The 15,642-nt window shown below is 50.7% G+C and overlaps 1 protein-coding gene across 1 annotated transcript; it reads left to right on the top strand.

Annotated features, from left to right (window-relative positions):
- Window positions 1-8,916: 8,916 nt before the first annotated feature.
- On the top strand, window positions 8,917-13,404 carry GLYCTK (glycerate kinase; the record flags this gene model as incomplete). The annotated part of the gene is made up of 4 exons (XM_082004528.1): window positions 8,917-9,320; window positions 9,669-9,820; window positions 11,685-11,860; window positions 12,499-13,404. Exons 1-4 carry the CDS (start codon window positions 9,034-9,036, stop codon window positions 13,402-13,404), a joined length of 1,521 nt encoding a protein of 506 aa, XP_081860654.1. The 5' UTR covers window positions 8,917-9,033.
- Window positions 13,405-15,642: the final 2,238 nt, after the last annotated feature.

Here is a 15,642-nt window from a genome sequence, read left to right as displayed (position 1 = left end):
GCCGAGGGCGGTGGTGGCGCTGAGTGGAGCCGGGCGGGGCTCCAGGCGGCGGCGGGAGCGGACGGGCAGGACCTCGCGGGGCGGCAGGGATCGGAGGAGGGCGAGGAGGGACGGCGGGCCGGGGCGGGCGGCGCCCTCCGGCTCGGCTGGGCCCGCTCAGGCCGCGGAGAGGCGGCTCCTCCTCATTGTGTCCGCCATCTTGCTGCTCTGGGAATGGCAGGGGGCGGTGCGCGGGGCACCCTGGGAAGGGGGGGGCACGCGCTCGGCCGCTGCGGGGCGTTGGAGGAGCTCGGGGGGGCGGGGCGTGCGCACGGCCTGCTGGGATGGGGAGGGCCCAGCGGGGGGCGGGGGGGCCTGTGCCTGGTCGCCATATTGAGTGTGGCAGGAAGGCCTATCCTCCCCCGACCCGGGGCAGTTGCCAGCGTCCCCACCCCTCGCGGGTCCCGAGGTGGGAAGGGGCGACCCAGGGCAGGGCAGGGCCGGGCCGGGCCGGGCCGGGCCGGGCCGGGTGGCTGCGGCGGCGGCGGCGGCGCCGGGCTGTCATCATGCACCGGCCCACCCGGTGCCTCGCAGGGTGGGGGGAAGTCGGGTTGAGGGCGTAACGTCATCCCGTAGAGCGGGCAACGGCTTCGCGCCGCTGCGGGGGCGTTACTTCCGGCCCCGGGCAGGTCTGGAACCCCATTGCGTCGCTCGAGGGTCGTGAGGCGAAGCCGCGGTCCTGCCGCCTGGGCGAGCTGTACGCTGCGTATAATATGCCCGATACGGGATTTAACGTATTTTTTCCGCGCTTCCCGTGGTAACTAGCGAGAAAGGAGCTTGTGGGGGGCGCGCGGCCCGTGGCAGAGCGGCAGCGGCAAGGCGGGAGGTCCCTCCCCGGCGGGTCTGCTCTGGAGAGCCCCGAGCGCGGCTCCTTCACGGCACGGGCTCGTTCCCGCATGTACCTACACCCGCTGCGGGCCAGGGTTAGGCCCCCCTCCTTTGAAATACACGATGGTCGCTTTCTCGTTCTTTTTGCCCCTACTTTCAGTTCAATTACACATTTTTATTTCCCAGTTTATTGGGGGTTTTTGTCTTCTGAAAAGTGGCCTCCAAGCAGAAACGCCGCAGCTATAGCACTACGGTCCTCCACCGCTTAAGACATCCGGTAAAGATGAGCAGCATACACGCAACCTTTGAGAAAGGCCCCTTGGCTTTTGAGGCTGGTGCTCCAATGCAGACACCTTGGAACTGTTATTTGTTTCTATCGTGAATCTTACGTCAGGCTCTCTGTTCATCGTTTTTTCCATCTGTTACCTTGAAAAGTTATTCCTGCAGTATAACAATAGCTGTGAGAATCTCCACCCCACCCCCCCCAAAAGATTTCCGCTATTTTAATTCTAGAAGAACACTAGATCTTTTGTCATTTCGGGACCCCGGAAACTCACAATAAAAAAAAAAAAAAAGCCTTCATAAAAGTTAATTGCATTTTCCTTTCATAGTCTCCAGAATAGAGTTTGATTTGCTTTTAGAGTAATATTGCCCTCCTGTGGTCAAACAACAGCAAGTCTGGGAACTATTCTTAAAGGTCTGCTTGTACATCATTCAAACATGCTTCAGGCTTAATTATTTAAAGTGCATGTATGATTTAGTGAAACAAAAGTCTTTTTTCTGAGATTATTTGTTCTTACTGTTTGCTTACTAGAGTTGACTGTTACAGTCTTAGACATCCGACCGATTTACCCTTTCATGCTGTGATGGGATTGGCTCATCGGAATGATTCACCAATTTTTACTTTGAAACGGAGACAAGATTTTCACACTGGAGTCTAGGGAGACTCAACAAAACACACCTTCGTTACTTCCAAGGGTCTCAGGGTCAGCTGCCCCACTGCAGGTCAGTTAAAAACCTACAACTGATTTTTGTGTGATGAGAGATTTTAGAGAAGTGCAGAATGGCGTGCCTCTTGCACGCTGTAAACTGCATGATCAAAGCCTGGATTATCTCAATGTGGGCCCTGGAGGTGACTCACCAATACCATCATAAGACAATTTACTTCAAAACACCTACAATACTTAGCTAAGTTTTAGAGTTGTATAACACCGTGGGTTGTTGATTTGATATTTTGTCACTCCCTTTTTATTCTTTCTTCTGCCTTTCTTCCTAACTGTTGGAACTTAGTTTGTCAGTTTATACCAAGCTGGAATTTAACTGGCAGGATAATTGGATCTCCTAGCAAAATGTCACATTAAGTGGGAATTATGGATAATGCCCCTGCAAAAACTACTTAATGGAAAAAATGTTTAATTGCTGCTTGAGTAATATTGATCAAATGCAGTCATTCTACCTATGCATTTCTATATTAGATACCACCATAACCTGCACAATACAGACAGACCTGTGCTTGCTCGGATGGGTGGATGTGAATTTCAGAGAGATGCTTCTGGAAACAACACTGCTCAGGTAAATACATTTCTGTTGGACTCTGCTGGGAGTGATGATTCTTTGTTATGACTGAAGGCTTGTGCGGAGGACTTCTGTCCTACAACTTGCATCTCTTTATGGGCTCTTGAAACTAAGCATGATGCTCTGGAGCATCAAACCCTGTCCCTGCTGTTACAGCCTGGAATCACAGAAGTGTGGGGAGAAGGGACCTCTGGAGCTGCCTGCTCCACCCTCATGCTCAGTGTAGGACCATCACTAGCACAAGATCAGCTTAACCATGGCTTTGTCTAACCAGATCCTGAAAACCACCTAGCAAGGAGACTACAGCTTCTCTGATGCAGTGCTGTGCAACCCTCTCTGTAAAGAACTTTTTGCTAGTGGACATCCTGACTTGCAAATTATGGCCATTGCTCCTTATACTTTCTGCCATTACCAAGAAGGGTTCACCTCCACTGTCTCTATAACCACCCTGTGAGTAGCTGTAGCTGCTATTAGGTTGCTCCTTAGGTGGTTGCACCACTTGGTTCCCAGCACACCCTGATGCACAGGGATCCTGCCCCAGCAGCAAAACTTCACACTTCTTGCTGAGCCTCATGAGGTTTCTGTTTTGTTGGCCCTGACCTTGAGTTTATCATGGTTCCTCTGCAAGGCAGCTCTGTCAGCTTCCCCAAATTAGGCACTCTGCGCTACCCTCCAGGTTACTAATGAAGCCGCAGGTTGACACGAACCCCAGCAGAGTCCCTGTTGATTGTCAGCTGTCAACTGTACACCGAGCCACTGATTTCTACCCTCTGAACCCAGTGGTCAAGCTGTTTTTCAGCAAGTCTAACAGTGTGCTTGCCCAGCCCACGCTTCTTCAGCTTGGTCATGAGAATGGTGTTAAAAACCTCACTTAAGTCGAGGCAGATTACATCTGCCGCTTTCTGCTTTCCCCATAGCCTCTTGTCTCAGCCTAGAGGGCAGCTGTAATTGTCATCCTGTGACTGATTAATATTCCTGGCTCTTTCTCCTCTTATGTTATTTCCAACTGAGGAGCTCATAATTTCTTGCTATTAATCCCAGAGAGCATGACCTTGTATTTTGCAGTACTGAATTTTGACCCCTTTCTATTATTCCAGTCCTCAAGGCTGGCAACATTTCATCTTCTCTAGAATACTATGATCCTTCCCTGTATTTTAAATTACTCTCAACTTTGATTGCAAGTTGACTCAGAATAGGGGGTTTGAGAAATTACAGCATGAAAGGAAGTAGACTTGGCATGGACTTGGCTTCAGGGTAGTGCTGTTCTGCGTTGAGCTACAGAAGGATTTTTTAGTGAAAAAATTTTCTCCCTTGCAATCCCCCGTGCATGGGAAAATCATTTCCAAAAGGTATATAGGGAGTGAAGGGAGTGTGACCTAGAAAAAATAGTAAGATGCATATGTCAAATCCAGTTAATTTTTTTACTAATGATACTGATCTATATATATAAAATGCTGAACAGAACACTTATCTTCCCTGTATTTGGCCTTAGGCTACATTCCCCATCAAAGGCAAAGAGACCCTGTTTACACTTTCTTGGTGAGTAAATCAGTCATGAGAGCAACATATTTATTTTCCAAGAAACATACAGAAAGCCATGTATTGGAAATTAGGACTTCTGGGTTTCCCAGAGCTCAGCATATACTTGAAACAAAGGTATTCAGACTGCATCCTACTTTCTCCCTTCCCTGCCTGGCAAACCCTCTGTGCAGCTCTCTGGGCTCATTATACTGCTTCTGTCCACCATCATCCTCTTTCCCAGTTATGGATGCGGGAGCACCACAGTAAACGGGGGCAAAAGGACCTTTCACCCTGTCCCTGCACACCCACTTGCGTACTGGACCCTTCATAGCTGACCAGTGATGAGTTGGTCCATCCTAGCTGTAGACATTTTCTCTTTTACAAAATGTGAATGAGGCAGTGCGGTAATTTTATGCAAATCCATGTGCAGATTAAAAAATTAATCAAATTCTGAAATTTTCATTTAAAGAGATTAGTCTTGAAAAATCCCCCATCTAATCCTCCTAGAATAGTCACTTGGAACAAACCTTCACCGCTTTGTTTTCCTCCTGGCTTCAGTGCATCTCCTGGAAAATTTTCTTGTAATGCTTTTGGGACCATCTGGAGCAGCAACTTTGAGTTTGAGCAGGGCTCACCAGGTGAATTAAAGTTGATATATCAAATGATAGAAAAGATGTGTCAGTAAGTGGGAATATGGGAGTTTAAGGCAGTAAAATCTCCGCTCTGTTATACTTCATAGGTAAACTCCCATGGTAATGCATGAAAAATGGAAGCAGTAAGCCTTGGTGAGTCTAATGGTAATTTACGTACCAAGAGACCAGAAGAAAGTCATGTAGCAAGAAAAATGAGTAGCAAGAGACACTGCTAAAACTTGCTGTGTCTGGCAGTTTACTGCTGTAACAAAGATGTAATCTGTCTTTTAGAGCTTGAGCTCAAAATTATCCTCAAACAATTGGGGTTTGATCCAGTGCCATCTCAGTTTTTTTTCCAAGCCCCTCAGGGATTTTGGAGTTGACCCTGCACATGGTGGGCCAGCTACCAATCACTGCCACACGGGGGGAAATCCAGAGAAGTCCCAATGACATTAAACATAAACTAACTTAGGCCTCTGAAGATCTCAGTCAAATTAGCCTTCCCAGAGCGTTAATATATAGTATCCTCCAATCTTGCAGCACCTGAAACGCTTGGGATCTGTGATTGGGTTGGCCTGCAACAAGCCCAATTGCTCCAACTTCAAGAAAACCACAAGCATGTGATGCAAACCCGTGAACAAACCTCCAACCACAGCATATGGAATAGCTCAGCTCTGCACAGCAATGGCAGACTGGCCCCTAGAAGGGAATATTTTCCTGGCTTTCAAGTACCTGCCGTGGAGCGAGGTGCTGGCTCATTTTTCTTGCTGCAAGGGCAAGGCCAGCTCGTTCGTTCACTGTTTTCCTCCCCAGTGTGACTCCAAGTTTTATGACTATGCCCCGCTATGTCCATACTTTTGGTCTCATGCCACCATCCAATTTACCTGGCAGCTTACCACTTTTCTGCCCCTAGTGCTGGATTGTTTCTGTCTCCCTCTGGCTCCTTGCCTGCAGAATTGCTTTAATTAAAAAGTTAATGAAAGGTAATGCAAACGAGTGCTTTGCCTGTATTTTATCGCAGTCCAGCTCCTCTCCCTCCCTCTTTCCAAGAGATGGAGAAAATGAGGAGCTGGGTTTTTGCTGCTTTTTGCTGTGGGAGTTAACACTCAAAATTTCTGCAGGCTTAGGAGGAGCCCTATAAAGAAAGAGCTTATAATGGCAATGCACGCAAACAAGTATGTAGATGGTGAACATTATTCATTAATGAAAGCTGAGGAAGTTTTCATTTAAAGGGGATTACTCTAAACCCCTTACAGTTCTCCTGCTCTTTGGAATAGGCAACTCTTAGCATCATTTTCCTGCTAAGCTTAGTGTGAACTTCTAGAAAACTTTCCAAAAGACTGTCTATACCCCAGCTCCAAATTATCCCAGGCAGGGACAAAGAGGTGTTAAACCAGAGCCCCACTAGTGCCTACAGCATGTCACCTTATATCCATATAGAAGAGGGCTTGTTCATCCTTATGCGATTTCCCTGAGAAACTGGGGAACAAAGATGAGAGCTTGAAGCAACACGAGTCACATTATCAGCCCTTTCTCCCAGCCCAGATTGCTCCCAGCCAGCAGTGAGAAGAGGAAAATGCAGAGATGCGAGGATGTAATTTCCCCACGTGCAATATGCAGCAGCTCACTGGCAATTACACCATTTCTGGACTCACTGTCCGTGGAGGTAGTCTGAGAGCTGCCATTTGGATTATTTTTATTTCCAAGGCTGCCTATGTCTTTGTGTGGGGTGATGGTCAGTTTTCTTGATCTTGTTTTTAAAGCCCTAGTAAAATAAGTAGGAGTTTTATTTTTTGTCAATATCTACACTGGATTTCATAGCACTGATTTACAGTTGTTCCCTGATGACATTTAATACCCAGTGTCTGAGACTGTATAAATAAATTACATAAAAATGGATTTGTGGCATCATTAGCAGCACCCCCATTCCAAGGGGAGCCTCCAGTGAGCCTGCGTGTCTAATCAGAGTTGACAAGGAGCAGAGTTACACACCGAGACCTCCAAAGCTAATGGGTTTGTGCCAAATTCAGCTCTCTGTTGTGTTGGTGTAAAGCTAGATAACCTCTGACTGCAAGGGGGTTTTATACTGGGTTTACTCTGCGTTTACACCTGGGCACTGAGATCAGTGTCAGGTAGTGTGCCCTAAAATCCTTAGAAGCAATGGAAAGACATGTACTGACTTCAACAGACTTTGGATCAGGCCTCAATGGTTAAAATATAATCTGAGTTCAGAGTGCAGAAAACAGATTACATGCCTGCTGTTGTAGCAAAATGCTTTCCAGAGCAAGCATTAGCAGTATGTACACAAGTGCTAGATGAATTAAGCTGGCATTTATTTTTTTCAGGTCCAGTAGGAGAGGATTGCTTTTAAACAACTCACGCCTGCTGTGTCGTGCCTGGAGTTGGAGCTGAGCAGAGCCGCCGGGAGGGTATGTGTGACAGGAGCCGCAGTAGCAGGTCTGGTTGTACTCAGTTCCCCTGGTCTTCAGGGTCAGCCATGCACAGAAACATCAAGGCAGAGACAGAGCCTGTTAAAAGCTTTGGGGCTTTATTTTCTTAAACTCCCCTGGCTCCATTTAAGCCTTTTTCTCCAACCACTTCTGCAAACCCTGTGTCGCAGCTCAGACAAGGTGACCTGGGGCATGATGCACCTCTGTTTTGTAACACCTTCTTCTGATTGCGCTGGGCTACCAGGTGAATCGGAGACCTGCTGGGAACGGAGATGCTAATCTCAGTTCCTGAGAGGTGTACAACTGACTTCACTGGCATTGGCACGGTTACTCTGGCCCTCGTTGTAATGAGGCTCAGTGGTTTAAACTGCTGGCAGCACCAGCTGCCAGCTGTGAAGTTTAGGAGTCTAGTAACAAAGTGGTTAGGACACCCTGTCTTTTATCTCTTCTTGTGATTGAAAAGCCAGTTATGACCAGTATCTAAAGGGAGTGTAGAGTTTATCTGCCCTGTGTTTTGCCTTTAAAATCTTTCTCTTAAGCACTGAATCTTTTTTTTTTCTGGCAAACCTATGATTCTCCATATAGTTTTACCTGCAAGTCCCTTGTCCAATAGATTTCAGAGTGTGCCCAAGAAGGTGCTTGTGTGGAGGTTTTCACAGAGCCTCTGGCTCCTTGCAGCAAAATAAGGTGGATTTAGACCCAGAGGAGCTATTGAAAAGCTTGTCTGGCTTAATGATTAACATTTTACAATGCTATGGGGGTGTTTGGACAAAGAGACCTCTGGACTCGTGAGCTCTCCCAGAAGCAGCCAGCCACTGGCCTTGCACTGAAACACATCCATTTACTAGGGAGAGGATTAACTCTCTCAGGTAATTTGAGCAGGTCTGTGATCGAGTGTGTTGCCTGGGCTGCTTCAACCTCCTGCCACCCTGCCTTAACTGCCTGCACCATAATTGCCATGAGTGGAGAGATGCAGATCACAAGGATCTTTGATCTCGAGAAACCAGCAGTGAACTTACTGCCAGTTAACGGAGGGAAGGAGAAATGCTGGGAGGGAATAGATGCATACATGCTGGCAGGGGCTGCCTTTCCTCTGTCGGGACAAGTGTCTACCCTTGAGCAGCTGAGATCTTTTGGTCCACACTCTTCTCTATTGCATATAATGCTAATACTCAGAGGAGACTAGCTCAGACGGGCTTTCACAGACACAGCTGGCAACTTTGCCTAGATCTGAAGTCCTATTTTGGCTCTAAAAGTGATTTTAATGGATAATGAGAGGACTAAAAAATAAAGGCAAATGAAGCCTTGTGTTAATTTGCTGTTTGGTGGGAAAACCTCATTACTGGTCTCTCTGTGGCCACCAGCAGGAAGGGATCAGGCAGCCAGCAAGCCTGTTGTTTCTCCAAAGTCCATGCGTGACGCTGCAGGGACGCATGGGGCAATGCACAGCCAGAGAATGAGATCAGCACTTGGCTAGCATGAGGAAGGGAGTTAATGTAGTGAAAAGCTGTTCCATCCAGACACCCTCCTCTCTCCAGGACAGAGAGCAGTTTCCACAGTTTGGAAAGGTGTCAAACGCTGAGCAAGTAAAAATGATGGCTTGCCAGTGGCAAATCTACAGTGACGGAGAAGCTGGCTGGCAGGGCTCACCTTCCCTGTGGGAGGTGATGGGATTGCAGGGGAGCCACAAGCTGACAGATAGTTTGAATATGACACTGTCCTTCCCTCCCTCCTGCCTGGGCAGAGGCTTGAAATGCTGCTAATACAGCACCTTCATCTAGAAGAAAGAGGAACTAGAGCTCCATGGTTCATGTTTTGGCCTACTTACTCTTCCTGTGACAGCCCTGTCTCTTCTGCTGGAGTTCGCTTTCCCTTGCAGGTTGGAGGGTGCTGGCTGCCCCAGCTCTTGAGGCCTTGCCCGTGGCGGGAGAGTGTGTACAAGCCCACCCCAACGAGCAGATTAACTGAGCCCGGCTGCCCTGCATAGCATGTCCCTCCGCGAGCATGCACTGTCCCTCTTCCGCAGCGCGGTGGGAACCGTCCGGCCAGCTCCGATGCTGAAGAGGGCTGTGAAGCTCCAGGGAGATGGGTGCCCTCAGCTGCTGGTGAAGGGCCGGGCCTTTCCAATGAAGAGGGGCCTGTACCTGGTGGGTTTCGGCAAAGCTGTCCTGGGCATGGCTGTGGCAGCAGAAGAGATCCTGGGAGACCACCTCATTCGGGGGATCATCAATGTGCCACTAGGCATCCAGGAGAACCTGCAGCGAGCAGGAATGCAGTAAGTGGGGCTGTGTCTGGACAGTTTAGGGGGTCAGCTGCCAGATTTATCTTCTGTGGGATATTGCTGTGAACCCTTTCAGTCCTTTCCAGCTGCCCTTGCGCTGGTGCCCACCCCATCCACCACACCACCCTGGTCTTCAGTGGTACCAGTGACACAGACCATCTCTTGCGCTGGATGCGCTGCCTCCAGCCCTAAAGAAGGGACACTCAGCAAAGGCCACCACACTGTCCTGGTCACTCACCATGCACCTCTGGTGCCCCAGGCCCATTTGTCTGCTGAGTGACAGCCTGGCTGCCTGTGTAGGTGCATATGTCAGTGGTGTAATTGCCTCTCTTACCTCACCAGGGAGATGCTCCTGAAGCCACACAGCAAAATTCAGGTCATTGAAGGTGCCAAGAACAACCTCCCAGACCCAGAGGCTCTGAAGGGAGCAGTTGCCATCCAGGAGCTGGCTGAGGGCCTGACCACAGATGACCTGCTCCTTGTGCTCATCTCAGGTAGCGTGATCCCAGGGAACTGGCTCTGCTGAGAGTTCTCCAGCTGCCCGCCCACATGTGGCCGTGCAGCAGGGGAGCAGTGTGCCATGCTGGCACTTTCAGCACTGACTCTTCCACCATTGAGATTTTCCTCTCCCTTCTCCTGCCAGCCTTTCTCCAGGGATGCAGCAGGGCAGGGCATGAGGCTGCCTGCTGCTGCAGTGACATGCTGCCTCCCAGTACTGGGGAGAGGCTGAGCTGCACAGGCTGGGTCCTGCAGTTGTGCCACCACTGTGAGATGGCACCTCTGGGCACAGCCTGACAGCTGCTCTTACCCCTTGGCAAGAAGATGCTTTCTCCTTGCCCCCTCCTTGTATTTTCGGATGCAGACTTTGAGGAGCAGGCACTTGGTGGACTTGCATGCTCTGAATTTGTGCAGGGGTGTGAATCTGTAAGCTGAGATTTGCGACTGACCCTTCCCAAGCCTTTGCTGCTTCCCGGACAGTGGAAATGAGGCCCCCATGTTCCAACAGTGAGCTGCACACCTTGCAGGGTCAGCCCTGAACACCCCTGGGCCCTGGCTGCTGGACCCCCAGGCTGTGCAAGGAAGGTGGATATTGTGCATGAGAGGGATGCAGTGATGTCTCCCCAGCCTGAGCTTGGCTGCGTGAGTGCATGTCGCAGGGCAAAAGCACGCAGGGACTTGAAGCAGCTCTGTAGAAACCCCTTGGTCTCCTCTGCTCTGTGATTTCTCCTCTGGTTCCTCTGTGGATGCTGCAGCCCAATCTGGTGCAGAGAAGATAGTGCCATTAGGCAAACACCCAAGCGGCTGGCATCTAGCTGTGCTTGCTGGGGCTTCCCCTGGGTTTCCTCCTGTCCTTTGACTACAAGGATCTCCAAGAGACTCCTCAGCCCTTCAGGAAGCCTGTACAGGATCTCCCCGCAGCTGCAGCTCCCTATGCATGTGCACTCCCACACACAGCAGCCGGTCCCTGACTGCGCTTGCCTCTCAGCTAGATCCCTGACTATTGACTGAAACACAGGCATTTGCATTTGGTTTTCTTGCTCATCATGTTTTATTGATGCTGATTTGTCTCAAACCTCCAAGCAGGCTTTGCCTTTTGACAGTAGCTTTCAGCTGTACTTCTGTGCATGTTCCCTCTCTGCTCAGATCTTGCTCCTTTCTACTCTGTATTTTCCATCCATTCCACTTTTCCATTATAACCTTTTCTCTTTGCTGCCTTTTCCACATTTCCAATGCCTGCTTGTATCAGACAGGATTCCCATCGATGAGGCTATCACCGTGGACTCTGAGTGTGCTTTGTCCATTGTGTTACTCTCTCCCCCTTTTCTTTGCTTTCCTTCCAGGCCTAGATGAATGCAGTTCAGTAGTTTCTGATCTTGCTGCAGCCGTAGCTGGTGTTTTTACACACCGTCCTGAATAAATGGAGCCCGCAAAGCAGGCAGCATCTCCATCTGCTTAACACTGACTGCTCTGCGAGTCATGGAGCCTGGGCTCCCTGCTCACCCGTGCAACTAGCCCTTGCGAATCAGTGTAATGACACACTAGTAACCCGATATAGTGGGGATAGTAATTGCTGGCCCTTCTCTGTCATCCCCACGACCCTGCAGGCATGCAGTACCCTGGTCCGGTGAGGTTTACGCTGCTTGGGTGAAGCATAGCTGACTGCACACAGTGTGGGGCAGCAGTGATTAAAAGCCACTGGTGAAGATGACTGAATTCTCCAGAGATGTTAGCATAGTTCCCCGACCACCTCTGCCTTCCCACTGCACACTGGTGAGGGAAAAGGAAATGCTCAAGCATTGAACAGCTTTGCTTTCCTCCTGCTGTCCTGATGTCCTTGCCATCTCTTCTGCATCCTAGGGGGTGGATCAGCCCTACTGCCTGCTCCCATCCCTCCCATCCTCCTCGAAGAGAAGGAGAAACTCACGAAGATGCTGGCTTCCCGAGGAGCTGCCATACAGGAGCTGAACACTGTCCGGAAGACTCTGTCCGTGCTGAAGGGTGGAGGGCTGGCCTGGCTTGCGTATCCCGCACAGGTAACCAAGGGGAAGCCACTACTTGCCCAGAGGTCACCCATCTGCCCTCAAAACAGGGGTTTAATCAACCGACCTAAGCATGCTTGCAGGGCGTTTCTCCTTACTGAATGAACAACCTTTGCACACTGTTTTGGGGGTCTGTGGCTCAGGTTTCACCAAGGACCCAAACTCTGAGGGAGACAGAGGTGGAGGAGGGGGGAATTCAGACTTGGTGAACGTCAGCCATCCCATCACACCACTCTCAGCAGACCCTAGCCCTGACCCAGCACACACTTCCAATGCACTGGTGCTCCACCACAGCGCTTTCAAGGGCGGGTTCAACCCTTGGCTCCCCTGGGGACTGTTCTCTGTGTGTGCCATCACTGAACCCACACTAGGTTATTAGCCTGACAAGTCCAGTATCACAGGTTGCATCTTCCAATGTGATGGTCCAGCATCAAAGCACAGTGTAGATCTGTGGGTTCAAGTAGGGCAAGGTGACTGTCACAGGTCCATAAAAAATGGGCCAAGATGTGCCCGTTTCCATCTGCTTTGACATGGGAGTGGTGCAAATGTAACTCATGTAACTTATACCAGGGCTTTTGCACGGTCACCTGTTTCTGCCTCCTGCAGTAATCCATGGGCTTTTCTTTTTGTAGGTGGTGAGCCTCATCCTTTCCGATGTGATCGGTGACCCCCTGGACATCATAGCGAGTGGGCCCACTGCTGCCAGCTCCCACAGCGTCCAAGACTGCCTCCAGATACTCACTAAATACAACCTGCTGCACAGCCTGCCCAAGTCAGTAGAAGCAGTCCTGTCCAGCTCTCCCAGCAAGCCCACTGCTCTGGAGAACTACTCCCACGTTTGCAACATCATCATCGGGTCAAACACGCTGGCTTTAGATGAGGCCAAACATCAAGCCGAGGGCCTGGGCTATGTGACTCTGATTCTGAGTGCAGCAATCTGCGGGGAAGTTGGCCGCGTGGCCATGCTGTACTGCCAGCTGATCCGGCTGGTCTGCCTGGGCTTCGCCGGCCTCGGAGAAGAACCCCTGAGTGACGAGGTGAGGGGAAACCTCCTGCAGCTGGTGGCAGAGCTAGAGATCCCAGGTTTGAACCTTCCTGAGTTCCTACTGGCCCTGCGAGGATTAGGGCCTGAAAGACCAGTCTGCATCCTGGCTGGTGGAGAAACCACAGTCCAACTTCAAGGAACTGGCAAGGGAGGGAGGAACCAGGAGCTGGCCCTGCGTGTGGGGCTGGGGCTGCACAGGACACAGGCCATGGAGACCAGCAGCCCCCTGGGGAGGTGTGAGATTGTCTTCCTCAGCGGGGGAACGGACGGGCAGGATGGGCCAACGGAGGCGGCGGGTGCCTTCTGCAGCCCAGAGCTGGTGAATGAGGCCCTGCAGGAGGGTCTTGATGTGGAGGCCTTTCTCAGCAACAATGACTCCTATACGTTTTTCAGCCAGTTCCAAGGTGGCCATCACCTCCTGGTGACAGGCTTGACAGGCACCAACGTCATGGACATCCAGGCTGTTTTAATTAGAGCCATGGAGACATCATGAGGGCTCCCTCTGCAGATATCCAGATGCATTTAATTAGAACCAGGGGTAAATGAAAGCATCAACACTGCAGACAAATGTAAACTACTTAAATGAGGGCTTGCTGTCAAGGCTGCTAATATCTTTGACAGAAAGAATCCACTAATTAAACACAAGTGGATGTCCACAGCAAAAGCAAGCACTTGTAATTGGGATCAGAGGAAGGTAAGAGGTCACATTATAGACACCTAGGCTGCATTTAACACTTCTGCTGAGAGCCACCGCTCATATGTCTGCTTCAACTGTAGTTAGAAGAGTTGGGGAAAGCAAGGCCATGGTACAGCTGCCAGGTAGAGCCCTCGCTGTGGCTGTTGCACCTCCAGTGCCCTCAGCTCAAGAGCAGCTCATCCGGGGGCTTTTGCAGGTTCAGAGAAGTGCATTACAGTGACTGAAGGATGTAAAAGCAACAGCAAGGTCTGCCCAGCTGGAGGCATGGAGGTGCTGGGGGGAATGCAGTGGGAAGGGGACACCCAGCATCAGCTCCACATGCCAGCACAGTGCCCTGCAGCTCCTCGCACACCAGTGTGCCTGAGGCAAGACAGAGACCCCAAGCCCAGCACTACGCTCACCCAGTAGCACAGCTAAGGAGCATGTTGGCCGAGAGCAGCGTTTACATCCCAGACGCATGACAAAAGCAGTGCACAGTGACAGAGAGGGTGGTATTCCTTCACTGTGCCGCATAAGGAAGGGGACGATTGAGGTGCAGAGGTGAGCTACCTGAGTGGAGCTCTTCTCCAGCCTCCTTCCCTCCACTGGGACATCTTCCCTGCCGATCCCTGTCAGGAGAGCCTCCAGGCCAGCAGCGTGTATCCTATCAGCTTCCACAGTGTTGTTTTCCAACTGCCTAGAAAACAGTCGCGCATCCAGCCCGAGCCACTGACCTTTCTTCTGCGCTGAGGCAGAAGTCACTGTCACTCTGATTAACTCCACTAATTCCGCAGAACAAAAGGCAAGGAAACCTTCACACTCAGCTCTCCTGACCTATGCTGCTGAGCTGATCAAAGGGCAGAGCTGCCAGAGCTATGCTTTGACAGGGACCTGCTCCCCTGCATGTGTAAGTACGCAGTGGTTATCGTGGTTTCATCACCTACTGCAGTGCAATATGTGGGAGAGCAGAGTTTCCCAGGATGTGGAGCCCACGGTGGGGCTGGATTTCAGAAGGGCTCTGCCTGTAACAACAGGCACGGTGATGGTTTTGGCTGGCTATTCAAAGGACTTCAGCTCAGCAGCCAGTACTGACTCCTTTTGAATATCTGCCTGTTTGTTACAGAGCCTAAGTGGAAGCTGAGGTCCTTTGAAAGCCAGCCCTAATTTTATAGGACACGCTTTACTCGGACTTTTTCCAGACAGACCGACCTACTGCATGTAGCTGATCTCATCTCGTGACATAAATACACCAACCTGCCAACACCATGAGTCGTGGCGTCTCACTGAACAGTTGTTCTGCGCCCTGCTGCAAGATGGATCAGAGGGTGGATTTTTGAGGAGGATGTCACACCTCCTGCTTTGGTTTTGAAGCCAATATGTAACAAGTAGGGATATCAGCAGGACCATCACGGGGCCTAGTATTGATGCCAGGCTGGCAGCTGGACTGTCTGGGCCACAGCCCAGCCGTAGTGTCAAGGCACAAGCCTGGGGATTTTAAAACCCCGGTCTTACCCCAGTGGTTTAAACTCATCCACACATCTCATTTGTCCTCTGAGTCTGAAGGTCGTCTGTAACATGCCTGAACTTGCTCACACTGGCAAATGGCTTTGAGATCTGCTGGGAGAAACCTGCCAAGCATTATAAAGCTCGCTGTGCCCCCATAATGTCAGGTGGCGGTTGCGCAGGAGAAGCTGCTTTGTGCCGTGCGTTTTTCTCCAGAGGTCGCCGGCAAGTTTCAGAGCGTTTGGCTTTTGCTGCATGCCCGGCGTGCCAGCACTGCAGGGGCACTAACACGAGCAGCGATACAGCCCGAAGGTACGGGCTGCGGTCAGGATAACTGGCTAAATCTGGCTCCAAAATGTTATTAATGCTTCCTGTCCAATTATTCTCCAGTGAAATCCAGAGTGACTCCGGTTTCGGGCCGGGGTGCCTGGCAGAAAATCCAGCGTGCCAGCCTGGGCTCTGCCCACAGCCCTGCCACGTTGCCAAGCACCGTGCTAGTCCTTGGAACTGCTGCTTTCACCGTGTCGCAGTCCAGTTCAGAAGACCTTGGGC

Source organism: Phaethon aethereus, assembly GCF_964289735.1.
Source record: "Phaethon aethereus genome assembly, chromosome: 11".
NCBI lineage: Eukaryota > Metazoa > Chordata > Aves > Phaethontiformes > Phaethontidae > Phaethon > Phaethon aethereus.
Note: the sequence above shows the minus strand (reverse complement) of the source record. Positions and strands in the feature narration are given on the sequence as shown.